Below are 21,678 nucleotides of genomic sequence, written 5' to 3' on the forward strand. Positions count from 1 at the left end.
TTAGGTTCACCATTAAGGCGATTTAGGCATTCGGAATCCAGCCACACAGGTTAGCTACTGAACTGTTGGTTGGCACACTGATAAGCTTTGCCTATGTAACCTAGCACTGGCACTCCTTCTACCCTAGTAATTGTTAAGGACCAATCATAGAAAATAAGGAGCATAACTGCATTTTGCTCTTGTGTGATACATGTGTTAATATGAAGTCAAACTTAGCAGCATGTAAAAGTCAATGCCAACTGTTCAAAAATTAATCTTGGAAAACATAAAAGTGGCAGGTGAAGTGCTGAAGATACATCAACTCAAAAAACAGATATATACAATAAAACAGATTTTAAAATTAAACTTACAGTATATTCATCCCTACAAATTAATCAGTCTATTCAACTTTAGTGCACCAGGATGCCACAGTCTGTCTAAGCAGCACTGGACACAAGGCAGGACCTGCCCATGAACAGTACACCAGTCAATCACATAACATTTGGAAGACTTCAGTTAACTAAACATGCGCATCTTTGAGAAGTGGAACAGAACTGAAGCAGACAGGGAGGAAACATCCAAACCTCACACTGTATGTGACTTGGCAGGGATTTAACATCAGGTCCTGAAAGCTATAAATCTGCAGCATTCATTCCATTTATTAAATATTTTACGTAATGTATTTGTATAAAAATGATAACAGCGCCTGGTTGCGCTGCTGCCTCGCAGTAAGGAGACCTTGGTTTGCTTCCCGGGTCCTCCCTCTTTGGAGTTTGCATGTTCTCCCCGTGTCTGCGTGGGTTTCCCCTGGGTGCTCTGGTTTCCTCCCACAGTGCAAAGACATGCAGGTTAGGTGCATTAGTGATCCTAAATTGTCCCTAGTGTCAATCACTTTATTTATATAGCAACCTACCATACATTTACATTCAACTCAAAGTGTTTTCCACAGATTAGTCAACAAAGAAAAAAGATATACCACATTTGCTTGGATTATTATCATTAATTAATACTATGATCGTTTTTAATAAATGTAAATGTACTAAATACAAAATCAATCAGGTACTGTTAAGCAACATGTGACCACTAAAGTGCAAAACAAACCTTCACTCTTATCAGAAAAAGGTTGTCTAATTAAAATATTTATACATTAAGGTTAGATAGATAGAACTTTATTTGTTCCCCAGGGAAGTGTGGCCTTTTACAGAAGCTCTTTAAATAGATAAGTAAATAAATAAATACACACACACACTTTGGTCTGAACACACACAGAAGTTCTGACTTGGCAGTCCCAGTCCCAGTGAGGTATTAGGTAGACATATAGTTGTTGGTATAAAGGAGCCCCCGTAGTGTTTCTTAACACAATTCTGATGAATAAGTTGTTGGCTGAAAGTCTTCAGTAGTGTGTCAGAGAGAGGATGTGCAGCATTGTTCATAACGACACTCAGTTTTGTTTTAATTGTCATTTGCTATGACCTCTAGGGGTTCCAGAGTGCGTCCTGTAACAGAGCCTGCTCTTTTAATTAGCTTGTTGATTCGGTGCTCTTCTTGAAGTGATGTTACCAGCCCAGTACACCACAGAGCAGAAAATTGCACTGGCCATCACAAAGATGTAGAAGACGTGAAAGGTGTCACGCAATCTCCTAAACCTGTTTAACAGAGTCATAGCTTTTGGTGGCTTGTTTTTTTAGAGTCTTAGTCTTGCCGAATGACCCATTTTCAGCACAACTTCATCTCACAGACGGGGTCTAATGTTCTCCTAAAGTATATTTTCATGTGAAAATTCGCAACGTCTTCAGTAATGGCAATCCATATCCATAAAGAAAAAATCAGCTTCAAACCAAAGCTCTCCCTGGCTTATTCCTGACATTGGATATCACAGATTTTTAGCTAGATTTTCACTAAAAGCAGTGCACATTTTTTGGAGCACACAATCTCCTAAGGAAGAAGAGCCTGCTTTGCCCTTTATTGTATAGTTCCTCTGTGTTCCGAGACCAGTCCAACCTGTCATTGATGTGGAATCCCAAGTACTTGCAGGAGTTGACCACTTCTACATTTACTCCGTAAATAGCGACCGATCATAGAGAATTTTTGCTCTGGTGAAGGTTAATAACCAGTTGCAGACAATTCTCTTTGCACCAAGAAGCAAAGTTCTCAGTCTGACTCCTATACTCTGTCTCATCCCCCTTATCAATACACTCCACAAGTGCAGAATCATCTGAGAATTTCTGCAAGTGACATGACCTGGTGTTATATTTATAGTCTGAGGTGTACAGAGTGAAGAGTACACGAGACAGGCCTGTTCCTTGTGGTGCTCCAATGCTGGTGACACCCATATCAGAAACACAGTCCTTGAGTCTCACAAACTGTGGTCTGTCTGACAGATAGTCCATTACCCATGACTCCACAGGCTCATCCACCTGCATATCTCTGAGTTTACCTCTTGACAGGAATGGCTGGATGGTCTTGAAGAGGAGGAGGTTAGAAGTAGGGTGGCGCAGTGGGTAGCGCTGCTGCCTCGCAGTTGGGAGACCTGGGGACCTGGGTTCGCTCCCTGCATGGAGTTTGCATGTTCTCCCCGTGTCTGCGTGGGTTTCCTCCGGGCACTCCGGTTTCCTTCCACAGTCCAAAGACATGCTGGTTAGGTGGATTGGCGATTCTACATTTGCCCTAGTGTATGCATGGGGTGTGGGTGTGTTTGTGTGTGTCCTGCGGTGGGTTGGCACCCTGCCCGGGATTGGTTCCTGCCCTGTGTTGGCTGGGATTGGCTCCAGCAGACCCCCGTGACCCTGTGTTCGGATTCAGCGGGTTGGAAAATGGATGGATGGATGGAGGTTAGAAGTATGTGCTGATACCAACTCAGGATCCCAGATTAGGACCCGAGTGCAGCACCACTCAGCACCACACTAGTTCAGATGGAATGGACCAGTGTGAGGTGTGTTTATGGTGGCTGGAGTGCCAATTCTGCCACCAACCCCCAGCTTTTTCCCTGCAGGTTGGAGGGCCTTGATGCAGATTAACGTCATACCCAGGACGGAGCAGTTGCAGGTTTAGTGCCTTGCTCAAGAGTCCAACGGAGTAAAGTCACTTTTGGCATTTACGGGATTCGAACTGGCAGAGCCACCACTCCGCTGATATTTAAGGCACAGGAGAAATCAAAAAACATAATCCTCACAGTGCTGCCAGGTTAGTCTAAGGAAATCTAAGGAAAGAAGGTAGTAAATTAATCTTTATTATGTAGAAAACCATTAAAAATAAACACATTCACCAGAACACTTTAGAACATTATTTTATGCATTTACATTAACTTTCATCTAGTACATAAATTGGTTAACACATTTGAGTCTGGCACATGTGATGACTACCGGTGAGATACTGTGGACATCACTGCAGATCTTCTGGTCGGCCTTAAAGACTAATGAAGGGAAAATTGCACTTTTCCCTGAGATGAGCAAATGCTAAATGCATCATTTGAAAGAGAAGTTCATTGTTCTTGGAGGGGTGAATGACTGAAATACTGCTAGAAAGGTAGTAAGGAAAGCAACGTAAATTTCATCTTGTACGTAACTATTATACAATATACAGAACAGTACATTTAATAGCTTCTTGGCCCCATGTTGTGCATCTCTGATTTGTAATGAGAGAATCAAAAAAATAAACGAAAGACTACATTTAAAATTGAGTGCTTTTTAATTGTCAATTACCAGTCAAACTCAGCTCTTTCTAACAGTCTGTTCTCCCATGCATACGTAACTTTGGGATGCTCCTCTTTTGTTAAGATCGTTATCTCATAGGAAGCAGACTGTTGGTTTAGCACAGTTCCCTTCAGGCTATGAAAATTGCGCTTAAACATTGACTTGCTGTATAGAGATCTAAAAAAACAGGCCTGCCTTTCTGCGAAGCTCTCATTTAGCTCATGTGCATAGCGAGAGCCACAGTGCTCATTACACTTCAGCACGGCGAAACCCCAGAGATGAGGAGGAACTCTGATACAATCTGAAGCCGAGGGTTGTCATTTCATATCTCCTAACAGAGGTATTCTGAAAAATAATGTGTTCTAATTGATTTTTGGGAGAAGGAATGAAGCCAAATCCTTAGTGTATCAAGTAATCTTCCATAGGACAAGTGCCAGCAAGTCACGAAATTGATGAGACATGCTGAGTGAAAAAGAAATCTGCTTTAAAAAGAAAGGGACTGGCTTGACCTACCCAGACTCAGATATGAACGGTGCTTGCAACTATGTAAACTCTTCATCATTCATATCTTTGACCTTCAGCATTTCATAAAACAGACACATCACACACACACACTATCTATCTATCTATCTATCTATCTATCTATCTATCTATCTATCTATCTATCTATCTATCTATCTATCTCATCACTTGTATTTAACTTCTCATTACAGTAGGTGTGACTCCTATTGGATGGTAACACACTGTGTTTTTTGTTTGACCAGTCGCCAAAATGCTACCTAGTATATAATATGACATTTTTGAACTGGTTCAGACACTCTGAGGTGGGCTGTCATTTAGCCCAGCAGCAGGATTAAGCTCTGAACGGAGCACCAGTTCCCCACAGGGTGCATTCACACAGATGCCAATTTGAAGTCATCAGATAACCTAACATACATGTGAATGGGACCTGGGTATAGTAAAGGAGAAAATCCATGCAGACACAGGGAGAACATGTAACCTTAACACAGAACGCTAGCTAAAATGCAAGATTATTTATCAGGAATCAGGAATCTGTGTGCCAAAGCGACCCCTCCATCAACCATTGAAGATTTTAAACCAGTTTAATAGAGACATGGGGATTGCTGGCAGCCAACATCAGATGCAAGATAGAAAACCAAGCCAAGTTTGAGTGCCCTTGCATCATAGCGCCATTTTACAGTCCCGCATGTACTTGAGGTGTACAGAGAAATCCATTCTATCCACATGGTAGAGCATTAAAAGGCCACACAGACAGTGGCTGGGCTGGATTTTCAACACACTCCTCTAGAATTCTGCTAACCTGTAACAATAAATGGCAGCACAACCTTCAGCGGCTATCATGGTGACAATATTTATTTCTGTGTTACTAATTTGCCTCTCACGATCCACAAGCCGCACCCCAATATTTCTGTTTCATGGAATTTGACTCAACCAACCAAAAAAAAATAATAATTCTTTGTTGTCCTGGTTAATCTGTTGGATTTCTTTAGAGTCTTAGTCATGCCGAATGACCCATTTTCAGCACAATTAGTGTCTAATGTTCTCCTAAAATATATTTTGATATTATTCTTCAGTAATGGCAATCCATATCCATAAAAAAAAATCAGTTTCAAACCAGAGCTCTTCCTGGCTTATTCTTGACATTGGATATCACAGTTTCTTAGCTAGATTTTCACTAAACACAGTGCATATTTCTGGAAAGGTTAGCCTCCTAGCTAATAATCCAAGGAAATCCATTGCTAGTCATCTTTTTTCCATTTTATTAAGATATGAACACAGGCTTCAGATGAACTAAAGAAAGGTCTGGATAAGTGGATGTGGACCTGGATTTTTTTTTTTATAAAATCTTGTTCTGTGTTTTCCTTTGCCTTGTCTCATAATTTGCAAGAATGCTCTTATTTCTCCTTTTTGATGCTATTTATCACACTGTAGAGTGAGAAATTCAAAAGGTGTTTAGCTGTAGTTTGCTAACCTCCTCTAGGACAGTGAGCACTTTGAGTAAAACACTCATCAAGATGGACTGATGTCTCTTCAGACTGTGACATGGCACTCTGCACTACGTTGTAAGGCTAAGATCATAGTGACACCGTTTCTTACTTTTTCTCAAGACATCTAACGCTGTGTCTGATTACTTAGCAGCTGATTATTTTTAGCCCCTGCTTATACTTAACTAATTAGCGAAGTTCATGAATGTTGTGGTTCACTTATTTTTGAACATATCTTAATTGTTACTGTGAGATGTTCAGCCCAGACACAAACAGACGGACACCGGCAGTTCTTAAAATACACACGCTTTAATATACAAAGTTCCCAAAACCCAAGTCCCGCACACACACAGTGCTTCCAGCACCACAACACCCTTCTACAGGCCTTCAATGTCCATGGGCCGCCTCTCTTCGTCCTGTTTCAGCTCCCGATTCTACCTTCATGACTGTAGGAAGGCAGCCCCCTTTATAGTCACCAGGTGCTCCAGGTGCTCACTGATGCTCTTCCGGCGGCACTTCCTGGTGTGGCGTTGCTGGAAGGTCCTTCCTCCACCTTCCCAGGTGTGGCAGAAGTGTACATCTCCCGGGCTTTAAGAGATTTAGGGCCCCCCCCTGGTGGTAACCACGGGCCCCCATGGGTTTGAGCCTCCCTGCTACTTCCCCGTGGTCCCCTTGCTATCCAGGGTGGTTGCCCCCTTGTGGCCTGGGGGATGTATAGATCCCCTTCCGGTCCTTCCAGGCATCTCAGCTGGGTCTCGCCCCCAGCCTCCTGCCACATTACATTACTACTTCTTTTTCTATTGCATGCATCAGTTCCTCTAAACATTCTTAGCATGCCACTAAATTTTAGAAAAGGATTGTCTTTGATTGAATAAGAATTTCATTATAATAGAACTTGAAGAAATTTCAAGCAGCACAGTGTATAAACTTCATAAACTATTCAGAAAATATATATGTACATGTAATTGAATCCATCTTAATAGAAGGATAGATGTCTGTGTGTCTGCCTGTGCATTTGTCCAGTTGCTATGTCTCTGTCATATCAAAATTTGGTGCATTACAAGCATTTTAGTAATAAGATTGCATTTGTCATTCCAACAGATGGTGCATCACAAATGTTAACACTGCTTTTACGAGTCCCATACCAAATGGCATATAACAGAGACATAAGCATTGCAATTGTCATTCCGGCAGATCACAAACATTAACACTGCTTTTCCAAATTCCATACCAAATGGCATATAATAGAGGTATACGCATTGCATTTGTCATTCCAACAGATGGCACATCACAAACATTAATGCTGCTTTTTCAAATCAGATAAGAAATAGCATAAAACAGAGATATATGCATTGCATTTGTCATTCCAACAGATGACACATCATAAAGTTAACACTGCTTTTACAGATCCCATAACAAACAGCATATAACAGAGACATATGCATTGTATGGTGCACTGTAAACATTAACACTGAGGTCTATGTTGATTACTTATGGTTTTACACGTCTTAAATGAGCAGCACTGCTAGTATTTATATAATTGAAATATTTAAAGTTTTAATTATACATGTGGAATATGCATGTATTTATGAGGGTGTGTTTTGACTTGCCTGTCATAAACTATCAATTAATTTATAAATCCATCCATCCATCCATCCATTTTCCAACCCGCTGAATCCGAACACAGGATCACGGGGGTCTGCCGGAGCCAATCCCAGCCAACACAGGGCACAAGGCAGGAACCAATCCTGGGCAGGGTGCCAACCCACCGCAGGACACACACAAACACACCCACACACCAAGCACACACTTGGGCCAATTTAGAATCGCCAATCCACCTAACCTGCATGTCTTTGGACCGTGGGAGGAAACCGGAGCGCCCGGAGGAAACCCACGCAGACACGGGGAGAACATGCAAACTCCACGCAGGGAGGACCCGGGAAGCGAACCCAGGTCCCCAGGTCTCCCAACTGCGAGGCAGCAGCGCTACCCACTGCGCCACCGTGCCGCCTAATTTATAAATCTGTGTCTGGAAAGCCATCACAATGCAAGATAAACATTTTACATCTAAAGCCAGCCATGCATGATATATTTTTTTTATTATGGCAACACTAATGATGGCCAATCATGCCCCTTTTCTGGTCTTTAAGCCCATGCCTACCCACCTCTGTAATACTCAAAAAGTCCATAGAGCTGTGCTTCATCTAAACTCCATGCAAGAAGTGAACTGCCTCCTGCTGGGCATCACAATGATGGTGGATGTTGCTGGTAGTACTGAAGGTCCTTTCTCTCATATTAATCTTTTTAGAGCTTTGCCAGTTTGAGTGTCCTCATAGGAAAGAGGGGAGGTCAAGTTTTGATGCATTTAGAATTCTCTGTGATTTTAGAATTTAGAACTTTTGTGGGTTTAAATGGAAGAAGGTGGACTATGAATAAAACTAAAGAAAGACTTAGAAACACAACATTTTGTGAACTTGAAACACCTGATAAATATTGACATCTGGAATATTTCTAATCTGTCCTTCTCTAATGAATGCAGTGTAAAAAACGTGTGAATGTGTGTGCTGAATAACTCCATTTGATACTAGTACTAGGGTGTTGTACCGTGTTAGCCATTATGAATGTAGTGAGAAGTCAAGCAAAATGACACCTTTTATTGGCTAACTAAAAAGATTACAATCTGCAAGCTTTCAAGGCAACTCAGGCCCCTTCAAGATTACATCTTGCCTCGAAAGGTTGCAGATTGTAATCTTTTTAGTTAGCCAATAAAAGGTGTCATTTTGCTTGACTTCTCACTACATCCATCCATCCATTTTCCAACCCGCTGAATGGTCTGCTGGAGCCAATCCCAACCAACACAGGGCACAAGGCAGGAACCAATCTCGGGCAGGGTGCCAACCCACCGCAGCTTCTCACTACATTTGATACTAAAATATAAAACATTATCCAAACCCTTAAATTAACTTAGAGTCACATTCATGCTCATCCACATGCCAACTCTGCACAGACTGAAGTTCTGCACTAACCACTGTGCCACTGTGTCACCTCCCTAAAACACTATGCTATCTATTAGAATTGGGTGTGTAACATATTTGGAATCAGGAAAATATTGCTCCAAGTATGACCTTGGTATTTTTTTTTTTTGAACAGCAGACCTTGTTGTCAATTATTTAAACAGTCAATGGTTTTATATCTAGCACTGCTAGAAAGAGGCTATGTAGTGGCGTTTAGGTCCACTGTCATGAAGATCAATTCGATTATAAATATCCTGCAGTGTGACATATAGCCTCTTATTGAATTTCCTTAAAATTCTGTAAACATGTTTTCAATATTTAATCTGTGCCACGCTGGGGAGTAAGGATAATGTGTATAGAGGTACAATATGTACCTGTGGATACAGCTTTTGAAAACGCTGCATGAGCCCTAAAGGAATGCATGATTCTACTGGAGAGTAAAGCCTTGATTAGAATATGATTCATTTGTAATTAATCAAATTAGAAATGCTAGTTTCTCTGCATTAAAAATTAGCTGGAAAATTGATTTTGTAAACACTAACTAAGAGCCGTTTAATCTTCCACAGGCGAAAAGCAATCCGAATGGTTTTTATTCCACTTTTTTGTCTTTTCACTATTACCTTGTTTTCATTGACAAGGCTTTAATTGACTTTCTTCACTTAGTGAGTGTAGCCGAAGAGCTCAGGGATTGGCTAAGAATCTACAAGGATGCAAATTCGATCTCCAGCATTAACTTACTGAGTGACCCTGGGCACATATTGAGGACTGTCCTAAATACGTATTTAGAAGAAGCGTTGACGTCTAGAAGACTTTGCATTTCCCGTCATGTAGACAATGTTTGCTTTATTTTAATCTTAGACACTATAAGAACTGAAGGGTCACGTGGCATGCTGAGCTGTGTCACTATACTGCCTCATGCCAACACTTTGACCCTGGCAGAGTGAGCGTGTCTACTAACACATTTTGTATTCCATAGTGCATCCATCCATCCATCCATTTTCTCCACCTGCTTATCCACGGCAGGGTCGTGGGGCAGATGGAGCCTTTCCTAGCAACAACGGGAGGAACAACACCTGGACAGGGTGCCAACCCATCTCAGGGTTAGCACTCTCACACAATAGGGGCCATTTAGCAATGCCAGTCCACCTATCCTGCATGTGGGAGAAAACTGGAGCACCTGGAAGAAACCCACGTGAACACCAGGAGAACTTACACACGGGGAGCACCCAGGACGCAATCCTGGTCTTCTTACTGCGAGGCGGCAGTGCTAGCACTTCACCACCATGCTTCCGTGTCCATTATTGGTTTATTACAAACTCTGCATTTTGTGATTTTCACATCTGTGATAAGAAAGACCAGTGCATGATTCTGAAAGGGATTCTCCACCTTCTGATTATTTCTTTTACATTTTGTGTATTAATAACATTTTAAAGTAATAATTAGTATTTACTTATGGAGAAGTCTATACAGCAGTAAAATTGAACATTGATTCTTCTACTTCCATTCACCCATTCATTTTCAAACCTGCTTAATCCAATTCATGGCTGAGGCAAAGCCTGGACAGGACGTAGTCCCTCTAAAAGGAGCGCCCCACTGGTGCAGATTTTTGTTCCAACCAGCTTCACAGTCATTTGATCATTTTAACATGTAATTAATCTTATTGTTTCATTAGCTTATCATGTTTTCCTTCTCTTATTTTGCATTTAGAAAAATGCAGTATTATAAGATTTGCATTGACAAGAAATGTAGAAATATGGTAATTTTGCCATATTTTTAAAAAGATCTATGTTGTCAATTTCTTTTTAATTCACTTTTTCTGTGGAGTTTGTTCTCTTAATTGTATCTGAATACTGACAATTAATGACACGCAGAATAGACACCGATGCAAATAACGCTGAATGCAGGTTTATCAGGGCTACCCACCTATATGATTAGTAATAAACTTCCCAAATAAAATGGGTAGAAATCTAAGTAATGTAATCAACATAGACCTCAGTGTTAATGTTTGCAATGTGCCGACTACTGGAATTTATTTTCTAATGTGTGGAGCAAAAAAGTGCATTGTATTTGTCATTCCAACAGCTGGTGTCTCACAAACATTTATAGTAATAAAATGTATTACTACAAATGTTTGTGATGTGCCATCTACTGGAAGAACAAATGCAATGTATATGTCTCTGTTATAAGCCATTTGGCAAGGGATTTGTGAAAGCAGTGTTAATGTTTGTGATGCGCCATCTGCTGGAATGAGAAATGCAATGTATATGTCTCTGTTATAAGCCATCTGGCAAGGGATTTGTGAAAGCAGTGTTAATGTCTGTGATGCGCCATCTGCTGGAATGAGAAGTGCAATGTATATGTTTCTGTTATAAGCCATTTGGCAAGGGATTTCTGAAAGCAGTGTTAATATCTGTGATGCGCCATCTGTTGGAATGAGAAGTGCAATGTATATGTTTCTGTTATAAGCCATTTGGCAAGGGATTTGTGAAAGCAGTGTTAATATTTGTGATGTGCCATCTGTTGGAATGAGAAGTGCAATGTGTTTGTTTCTGTTATAAGCCATTTGGTAAGGGATTCGTGAAAGCAATGTTAATGTTTGTGATGCGCCATCTGCTGGAATGAGAAGTGCAATGTATAAGTTTCTGTTATAAGCCATTTGGCAAGGGATTTGTGAAAGCAGTGTTAATGTTTATGATGTGGCATCTGTTGGAATGAGAAGTGCAATGTATATGTCTCTGTTATAAGCCATTTGGCAAGGGATTCATGAAAGCAGTGTTAATATTTATGATGCGCCATCTGTTGGAATGAGAAGTTCAATGTATATGTTTCTGTTATAAGCCGTTTGCCAAGGGATTCATGAAAGCAATGTTAATGTTTGTGATGTGCCATCTGTTGGAATGAGAAGTGCAATGTATATGTCTCTGTTATAAGCCATTTGGCAAGGGATTCGTGAAAGCAATGTTAATATTTGTGATGTGCCATCTGCTGGAATGACAAATGCAATGCATTTTATTACTACAAATGTGTGTGAAATGACAGAAACAGCAGCTGGTCAAACACACAGATACACTAACACACGGACACTTATCCTTTTATTAAAGTGGATAATGGCATAAATAGCCAGAACACTAAAAAATAGCACAAATACTGGGTAATAACAGTTTGCTTTATTAAGGTTAGAGTAAACTTAAAAGCAGAAGTTGTTTGCAACAAAACCCTGCAGCCACAGATTTCTCCCGGGACTGAACTCTGAGAACCACTGTTACTTACATATACAAAGTGGATTCCCAAATTATCTTCTGCATCTTGTTTGAGACGGTGTTTCAAATGGGCACCTGCATGTGATTGTGAAGTGACCGATGCATCTTTCAGAACAAGCCTCTGACATCTTTGTAGTCCCAGACACTGTAATATTACTGAAGATACTTTAAGCGTGGATGGACACCTTTTGGGAGTAGCAGTTGACAATACCTGATGCATAGCCCCTCCTTGGATCAGGCACTTGGTGACGACTAGGCCACTCTCGGGATGCTGCACTTGTGTATCTTTGGTTGTATGTCCTCTGTCACCCTTCTACTGAAACAGGAATCTTTCCTCAGGTCTATGATCTCCGCAGATTTTGCCCTGGATTTTTCTGCATTCATTATTCCTTCTGCGTTCGCTGGTCTTTTGTGCCTCAATGCAGTAAAGCATCCCCATAGCATGATGAGCTTCTCCCCATTGTGCTTCAGGTTAGGGATGGAGTTCTCAAATGATGTGTGGTTCTCAGCTTGCAACAAAGATCATTTAGCACTAAGGTCAAAAAGGTCAGCATTAGCCTTATCAGATCATACAATCTCTCATTTCGCTTCTGCGTTCCCCATATGGTCAGGTTTTGCTGTACGCTTCATTTTACTTTACACCCAGACCATTTATTACTGCTTGTACATTTAACCCAACTTGGCCACAGAAGACTGATTACAATACTGATCTATTATTGACCACCATTTGTAGCGCCCTTTGCTCAGTTTGAAGGATGGCCTGTTGTAGAATCTCACTGTTGTGTCAGATCTTCCAGTTTCTTTAGAAGGGGCTTTAGGGGAGATTCAGTACAAGATTTGTTTTTTTTTTTTGCACTCTTCATTATTTAATGCTTCTTGATCACTGAATACCGAATTAGCTTTGAACCCTGAAGACATGCAGGTTAGGTTAAGTCAGCGTTTCTCAACCTTTAGGTATTTGCGACCCGAGTTTTCATAACAGTTTTAATCGAGCCCCCCCCCTAACATTTTTTTGAAACCCTAATAAAATTTATTCCTATATTTTTTGCTGCCGATACACCACTACAAGTTTCAAATTTCCCTACGAATAGCGAAATTACGCCACATTTGAAAACATTCGTGCCCCCTTTTTTGAGAACCGCGAGGTTAAGTGGTGACTCTAAACCAGGCCCGTGTGAGCGGGTTTGGGTGTGTACAGCATTCTGCCCTGTCCTGGTTTAGTACCCACCTTGCATTCAGTGCTGCTCTGGTGGCTCTCCATGTTTTTGAACTGAATGAGGGGGGCTAGAAGATGAATGGATGGAGCGTGACAGCAGAACAGGTCATAGTTTAAGACTTTATATGGCACATTTCATGGTAAACAACTTTCTTGGTACATGTGACAGATAATAATCTGTACTGACAAAACATATTCAGAAAATAGATAGATACTCCAATTACAGGTCAGTTAAGAAAGATGAAGGTTGTGTCAGATGAGGGAAGAGACTCTGCAGCTTTGTGGTGTCTCGGCCTTGCATTAATCTTACTAAAAAACAGTGCTCATATTGCACTAGTTGTCTGACTTCGATTAAAATACTGCAGTAATACAGAGTTATGACACCAACTCATTTATCTTTAGACAAAAACAAAGTGTCACTCTACCATCTACAAACCATAACTGAATTTCTCCATCTTGGACGTAACTTCCTGCGTTTCTGCTCTCCATGTTCTTGCATGGAAGTGAAAGTTCATGCGTGCGTACGCACTCACAGTTTGACTTGAAGTATTCGGTTTTGCATGTTTGGCATTTATAAGAAGAGGGGAGATATTCAGGATGGTGGAAACAATAATGAGAGATAAGGCTAATGCCATATACAATGAAAATCTGGGAAAGGGTTATAGAGATAAAGCACAGGGAAGACGACACCATAGGAGAGGAGCAGTTTGGTTTTATTTCAGACAGAGGAACAACTCATGTAGTCTTTGCATGGAGACAGATGATGAAGAAGCATCAAGGAAAACAGAAAGGTTTGCGCATGCTGTGTAGTGATTTGGAGAAGGCTTATGATAGAGTGCTACGTCAAGAGGTCTGGAGCTGTGTGAGAGAGAAGTATTGTGAGCATTGTCCAGGATTTGTATGAGGGAGTGGGGACTTGGGTTAAAAGCAGTGTTATGGTAAGAGACAAGATCCCAGTCATGGTAGGTCTGCACCAGGGATCTTCTTGAAATCCTTACCTTTTGGATCTGGTTATGGATGGGTTGACTTATGGTATAACAGACCAGTCCCCCGGTGCATTCTTTTTCTGATGACACTATGTTGTGGAACACCAGAAACAAATAAGTGGAGAGGAAGTTGGAAGAATGGAGAAGGACTTTGAAAATAAGAGGAGTGAAGGTAAATAGGAAGAAGACAAATATATGAGGTTTAATGATGATCAGGATTCAGAAAATAGCTTCCCTGCAAGGTAGCTGTTGAAAATATTGGGTAAGTTTAAATATCTAGAATCAGTGGAAGCCGAAGATGGAGAAGTGGAGAAAGAGGTAAACCAGAGAGTGCAGTGTGGATAAAATAATTGGAAGAAGGTATCAGGAGTATTGTGTGATTGAAGAATTAAGGTGAAGGTTAAAGGTGAGGTTTTTAAGACAGTGGTAAGACCAGCAAAGATGTATGGAGCTGAGACACGGGCAGTAAAAGGAGTGAAAGAGAAGAAGTTGGATGCGGCAGTCATGAGAATGTTGAGTGGAGTGTGGAGAGTTACAATAAAAGGACAGAATAAGAAATAAAACAGTCACAAGTACAATAAAAGTGAGAGAGATGTCTAAAAAGGTTCAGGAAAGTAGACTGAAGTGATATGGACATATGATGAGGAGAAACAATGAATGATGGGAATGGAAGGGCAGGGGAATAGAAGGCAAGGGAGGCCAAAGCAGAGATGGATGGATGAAGTACAAGAAGGTCTGAAGGAAGATGTTTTGACTGGTGAGGAGGAGTCTGGAGAAGCTTGATCAGGCACATTGACTCCACATAGAAGTAGGAAAAGATGAAAAAGAGGAGGAAGACGTTTTTCTCTAAGGGGACTTTCTTATTTTCGGTATGTGACACGTAAAAGGAATGACTGACTTCACCTTGCCCTGATCAGACATCAGGGGTAACATTTTGGATTTTTTCCTCTGACATTAAAAATTCGCTCATTTCTTAGTCAGAACAGGATACCGGAGCAGAAGTCTTGGAAATATATTCACGACGTTGTCAGAAGTTATGCTTTATGTAAAAGAAATGTCTTGGCAAAATTATGCCCTGCAAGGGGTCATATTTTATCAGGGTCCTCACGATTCAGGGTCTCATTTAGCTGGGGTAAGCCCCCCAACATTTTAGACAATGACAACCCAACTCCCCTGTAACATATTGGTCTGGAGCCAGTACTGCGTCTATTCTGCAGTGGAAACTTTAGTTTGGAAAAAGAATAAATGAATGCATTAAATAAGGAACAAGGGCACAACTTGCTTTGATATGTGCATTAACTGCGATCTACAGTAAAGGATGGTGATAGCTATAAAGTAGAAAGAAAGAAAGTGACCTGAGGAAAAAAAATGAATGCCACGGCCCAATCAGTAACCCAAACAGCACAAATCATTTTGGGTTATGTCAGTAAGCATACGGTGTATGATCCAAAGAGCGAAAAGGTGCGCTCCTCTGGAGAGCTGAGTCTGCTGAACGCTCTCCCCTGGGGGATCCGTGCTTTCTCAGCTCTGCCACCCGCCGAAGGAGCGAAGCGCACTGGTGGCTTTTCCAATTGCTTTTGTTACGGATTTTCGCCCTTGGATAAGTACGGCAAAATAGGAGCAAGTGGTAAAAAGAAAAAGGGAAGACGAATACATATACAGTAGTCGCTTGCTGCTCTGCAGGATACATAAAGAAGGGGTCGAAGAAATGCACGCGTAAGATAAGGAACTCTTGGAGAGTTTCGAGTGAGACCTTTTTTTTTTTTTATCTAATATTAGCTCCCTGTTCATCTTCTCAAGTAACAGCCTGTAGCATCGGGAGGCCGCGGGCAGCCGGCGCGCAAGCTCTTCGGAGCATGACGAGTAGAGCCGCTGTGCGAGCCCACCGGGCAGACGGCGATCTTATTTATTTGCGCTAATGATACGTACGGACTTGACGATCAGAAGATGGCAACCGATGGATCAGAGAGCCTGGGAATTTCCGTCCACCAGACGCCCCAGCACAGAGATTTGTTACGAGATGTAGTTTGCCATGGGAAATTCGAGGTAAAGAAACGACGGCTTTAAACTATGCTGGCCAAGTTATTTTTTAAACTCTTTTTTTATCCAGAAGAAAACTTTTTGAAAAAAAAAAAATTAGAAGAATAGTAGTTTCCGTTTTCTTGTTCACCACCAGGAGAATGAGTTTGAATTTTTTAACTTGTAATTTAAACATTGTCAAGGCTTTCATTCTGTCATGCGAAATATATATGTTATGGTAATTTAATGCCTGGTGCACTAACGAAAGGTTTACAAACTCTAAAATTTCACTCCGATGAATACAGTTTATGCATTTAAACGAAAGTTTGATGAGCTATCTTAAGTTTCTTGTTGCGTCTGTTGAAGTGATATTTTATTTGCAAATGTAAGCAGTTTAATTGGGTGGTTTAATGCAAAAATACGAGGAGGGACTGCAAAAACTGAATTATAAGTAATTTTACCATGATTTTTTTATATCGAATTTTTTACTTTATCAATATCTAGCTTCTTAATTACTTTAAAATGACATGAGGGGCCTTGGTTAGATCTCTTTTACTGCCTATTTAATTGAGTGGGGGACGGACTGGGGATTTGTTTCTCGCAGTTGCAAAGCCGGTCAGTCACCTGCCTTGTAAGCGAAATACTGCTGGTGGTAATTGGATAACTCTGTACGTCGCAAATTGCTTATTGCTTGATGATATAGTGGCGATCGCTGCGTTCCGAGTGATTCTTCGAGTTTAAACAAGCCTGCTTCTTGCGGTTACTTTGCCTTGAATCGAGACGTTGGTAAGGCTAGATGCGCACAGCTCTTATCACATCAGTGTATCATTTATGCTACAGTTCAAGAAAAGCGGTGTCAAGTAGGACAGCGTAACTTCTCACCCCGATCGAAAGATGCTCGGAGACGCTTACGAAAAATCTAACCAGTATTTTTGGGATTGCGGAGTCGTAGCTTCATCGGGTGGACGACAGTCCTATAATCGCGAGCCTGCCTTGTTAAGCTACGTATCCAAGATGAGTCTGTATTAGTGCAACTCCCGTGTTCATTAAAGAATGATATGAACTGACTTAGCGGTTGTTTGTCGCCGTGAACGATGCCAACAATTTCACCACCTTCGTTGCGGAGTGGCGATGCAGAAGTGCACTGTAAGGATGTCCAGTATGAACGTGAAAGTCGGTGCATTACTCCGATATTACTGATCAAACACAGCATCACCTGGAAAAAACCTTTTACTGTTTTGTTAGAAATGTTCTGGGACCATCTCTTACTGCTCACTATTAGAAACTCGCAGCGTTCCTGGAGCCCTTCTAACACATTCTGTTTGTATCGTACATAGATCTCTCTTGGCCTGTTGTTGTTTGTATTTGTTGGTAGCAGCCCCAGACTACTACCAGAACCTTGTCCACAAGACGTTACCTAAAGCTCTGAGCTATTTTTAAGTTTTATTCCCTGCCAGGCCTTAGTCTGGTTTCATGTGACTTCTTCAGTGGTGTACTTCTCTAATCGCCTTGACTTGTATTGCTGTATCATCAATTTCCTATACATTTAATGACTTGCATATACAAACGTTGGGCATCGAAGACCTAGAATTCTTCTTTAGGCCTTTTTATTTAAATGCATGTTAAATATACACTCTAATAATGCTACCATAGCTTGAACACGTTCACAAAAAGTTGTCAATTTGTTTTTAACTCACTAATCAACAATCCAGCTTGTGCAACCAGACATTGCGACTTACCCACCATGCTTAAAGTTGTTACCCAAAGGGTGGCTGGCAGGTTGGCGCAGTGGTAATGCAGTTGCCTCTTGCAGGTAAGAAGACCAGGGGTTCACATCAGTGGCGGGCGGGGCGGGGCTTCAATTTGCCGCCCACCAACATATGTTAACTTATTTGAATAGACAATTAAAATAACGTATAGAGAAAAATTATACATTTTGCATAGATTTATTCATCAATAGATAAACATCAATCATTTTTCACATATATTTATAAGCATCAACTAGACAACATTATAGACGCGCTGATAAGCCGTGTTCTAATTATTAGTTTAATATAATTACGCTGCGAAAACCAGAACCAGTGTAGTGTACAAGTGATAGGTGGGGATATTTTCTGCGCAGGGCAAGAACGCATTCGGATTGATAACGAAATTGTAAATTAGTTGTTTAGGCCTATCTTCCTAGAAATTATCGGTGTAATGTTATTGTAGCGTCCCAGCCAGGTTGAAACCCTTTTTTTGACTGACTGTTCGGTCCGATTGAGGGAGGCTGATTACAGTACGGGAGACTGACAGCGGGGTATTGATTGAGGCGGTAAGGGGGCGGGACCCGGGGTTGTAGAGGGTGCTTAAAAGGGGGTGTGTTTGGGGTTACGAGGTCGGCGTTCTTGTTTCCTGATTCTCCAAGTAAAAACTTTTTGGTGAGACTTATACGTCTGTCTTGTTTTTTGTACTTCTTCTCTTTACGAGCCTGACGGGGAGGTCGCTACATTATGTTTATTTTTGTTATTGCCTCATGAATTTCAACTGCTGTGTCTGATGCCGTCACAGAAGGACAGTTTGAAAATTATTTTTGAACCATTTGTGGATAAAAATCGGAGAATTTTACTTTTTTCATTCATGAGTGATATTTTTCTGAACCCTGCTGCTTACACACGAATTGTAGTGAGCCTTTTGGCCAATAATGCTGCCCCCAAAAATGTGCTGCCCGGGGCTCCGCCCGCCCGTAGCTACTCCACTGGTTCACACCCTACGTTGTCGTTGTGTGAAGTTTGCATGTTCTCCCTGCGTCTGCTTGGGTTTCGCCTCTGGTTTTTCTCGCACTGTCCAAAGATATGTAGGTTAGGTAAATTGACATTGCTAACCTGGCACTTGTGTATGTTTGCCCTGCAATGGGCTGGCATGCACTCCAGAGTTTATTCCTGCCTTGCAATCTGTGCTGTCTGGAATAGGCCCCGAATACAAAATCCTGGTCTGGATTAAATGGGTTAGAAAATGGCATGACTTACTGAATACTTGAACAGGTCAGCTTTAAGAAGGTCCTAGGTCACAGACGGGTAAAGACCACAGTTGTTCAGTTTACAATGCATTTCATAAAGCCACCAGAAGCAAGCGGAGAGGGCTGTTGGCATGCTGCAGATGAGCATGTCATGTGCTGGTCATGCCAGACATTATGGATTAAACTGTTCCACCGCTTCACAAGACTGGCATCACAGATCACCGTCCATGATGTGGATGGACATCCTCATGTAACCATGCCATAGTGAGACCAAATCATCAGACTGGTCCATCTGAGATATTGTTGCACATCTGCTACACCATGGAGCTGCTCAGACTGTTAGGAGGCACAGTGTCACATCATTGGGAAGACATTGAGAGAGAGGGTAAATGCTAATGGATTTAGCAAGACGGCCTCTCCAAAGCAAATCTGCTTGTACCTTGGATGACTGACCATAAGGCAAGACGCTTGCAGACCATACACAGCTGCTGTGGTTGGGAGTTCTCTGATGAATCAATTCTACCAATTCCCTTAATTGCAACATCTTCAGACACAAACCTCTTTCTGCTAATGGCCAGTAACTTCATCACATCCTTCTTCAGGAATGGGCTAATGTCATGCAACTAAAGATTCAGGCAGATTGGCTCTGTGTATCCCCTGTGGGATTAAAGAGCTATCAAACTTTTTTAAAGCAGCTCAAGAAATATGGTAAGTCATTATAAAGGAGCTCAGTAGCGTTTCTTGACCCACCTCTGCTGAGCAATTCATTGACTGAAAGTCCTCCGTGTTAGTGCGTCAGAAAGGGGGTGTGCAGCATTGTTCATAATGGCACTCGGTTTTGCTTTTGTTCCCTCCACTCTGTCAAGTAGTGGTGGCTGTAAGAGTCAGTCACACAACATGCTGAAGTGCATGCAGGATGGCCATAGTTAAGGTTTTCACTTGGTTTTCTTGTTTTTGTTGTAGTACTATTTATTTTCCAATTATTCTCAATGGTTTATTGCAATTTCAGAAAAGAGTATTGGATTTCTTTTTTTCCATCCATATACATTCAGATAGGTTAATCAATCTGGGGTTGGGTTCTGCCTTGTGTCCAGTGATGCCCGAATAGGCTTTTTTTGAACATGATGCTGAACTCGATTTGTGGTTTTGGAAATGTAATGTTTTTAAATGTATATTTCAGCTAGCTGAGGAAAAACTCGGGCTACTGAAAGCAAGATTTAAAAAATTTGTATAGCGCTGCTGCCTCGCAGTTGGGAGATCTGGGGACCTGGGTTCGATTCCCGGGTCCTCCCTGCGTGGAGTTTGCATGTTCTCCCCGTGTCTGCGTGGGTTTCCTCCGGGCGCTCCGGTTTCCTCCCACATTCCAAAGACATGCAGGTTAGGTGGATTGGCGATTCTAAATTGGCCCTAGTGTGTGCTTGGTGTGTGTTTGTGTGTGTCCTGCAGTGGGTTGGCACCCTGCCCAGGATTGTTTCCTGCCTTGTGCCCTGTGTTGGCTGGGATTGGCTCCAGCAGACCCCCGTGACCCTGTGTTTGGATTCAGCGGGTTGAAAAATGGATGGATGGATGTTCAAATAATGAACAGCTAGTAGACTCTGGAACTCAAAACTAGAGATGTAACTGGTCTGCAAGAAATGATTGATGTGGGGAAAAACATTTTTTAATGGGGACAAACACTTAATTTTCCATTGTCTTGCTTACCTTAACAAAGTCGTTTACCACAGCTTCATGTTGTACCCCTAGAAAACTCGGTTAAAGCTGACAAAATACACTGATGGTTAGCAAGTGGAGCAAACCTTACCTTTGACCCCTAAATTACAGAGAACTTAGTAAATTGTCATTTATTGATCTATTGCATTTGATATCTTTGCAGATAAATGGCTTTTGATATTATTCTTGTTTCTTTTGCATGATGATGCCAAACTAATTGTCGTTACTTGCTCTCTGTGGCTACCTGCACCCAATTTATGAAGCCTGCCCCCTCACCTTGCCTTAGTCCTTGTGAGGTGGCATATGTACAGACAACTGGTGAGCCACTGATCATGCCCTGCTGGATGGGCTAGAGAAGATAAAGATTACAGCACTCAGCAGGGTTTTTTATTTTCATTTATTTCTGCCTGTGACCTTCGAAATGTGCAAGAACAACTGAAACCCAGATGCACTTTATGTCAGATAATGCATTCACTTTGAGACCATTTGTGCCACTTCTAACATCACCTACTTGAATGCGAGTATAGCCAGTTGAATTGAAAAATGAGCTTAAATAACATGAAGGGTAAAGATCTTGACTGACTTGAAATTCCTTGAATTTCGAGGTATACATTGACAACGTATTTGAAGTTTGTGGGTGAGATTTTGGAATAGTTCAGCTAACCAAAAAGCTTGATGGACTGAATGGTCTCCTCTTGTTTGCCACACTTTGTGTGTTCTATTTTGGATTTAATCTTGCTTTTACTATAAGGAGCCTATACATGCGGATTAAAATAATGACTAGAAGACTTACAGCAG

The 21,678-nt window shown here is 41.4% G+C and overlaps 1 protein-coding gene across 41 annotated transcripts in view; it reads left to right on the plus strand.

Annotated features, from left to right (window-relative positions):
* Nucleotides 1-21,678, plus strand: part of ano1a (anoctamin 1, calcium activated chloride channel a) — a 380,680-nt gene that overhangs the window by 78,500 nt on the left and 280,502 nt on the right. Inside the window, exon 1 of one of the 41 annotated variants that reach the window (XM_051923707.1) lies at nt 15,665-16,199. The exons of the other annotated variants lie outside the window; for them this stretch is intronic. Within the exon in view, the coding sequence (XP_051779667.1) occupies nt 16,101-16,199 (99 nt within the window). The 5' untranslated portion in view covers nt 15,665-16,100. Of the gene's footprint in view, nt 1-15,664; nt 16,200-21,678 lie in introns of those variants that run through there. 41 annotated transcript variants of the gene reach the window in all.

The sequence above is a fragment of the Erpetoichthys calabaricus genome, chromosome 2 (genome assembly GCF_900747795.2).
Source record: "Erpetoichthys calabaricus chromosome 2, fErpCal1.3, whole genome shotgun sequence".
NCBI classification, from domain to species: Eukaryota; Metazoa; Chordata; class Cladistia; order Polypteriformes; family Polypteridae; genus Erpetoichthys; species Erpetoichthys calabaricus.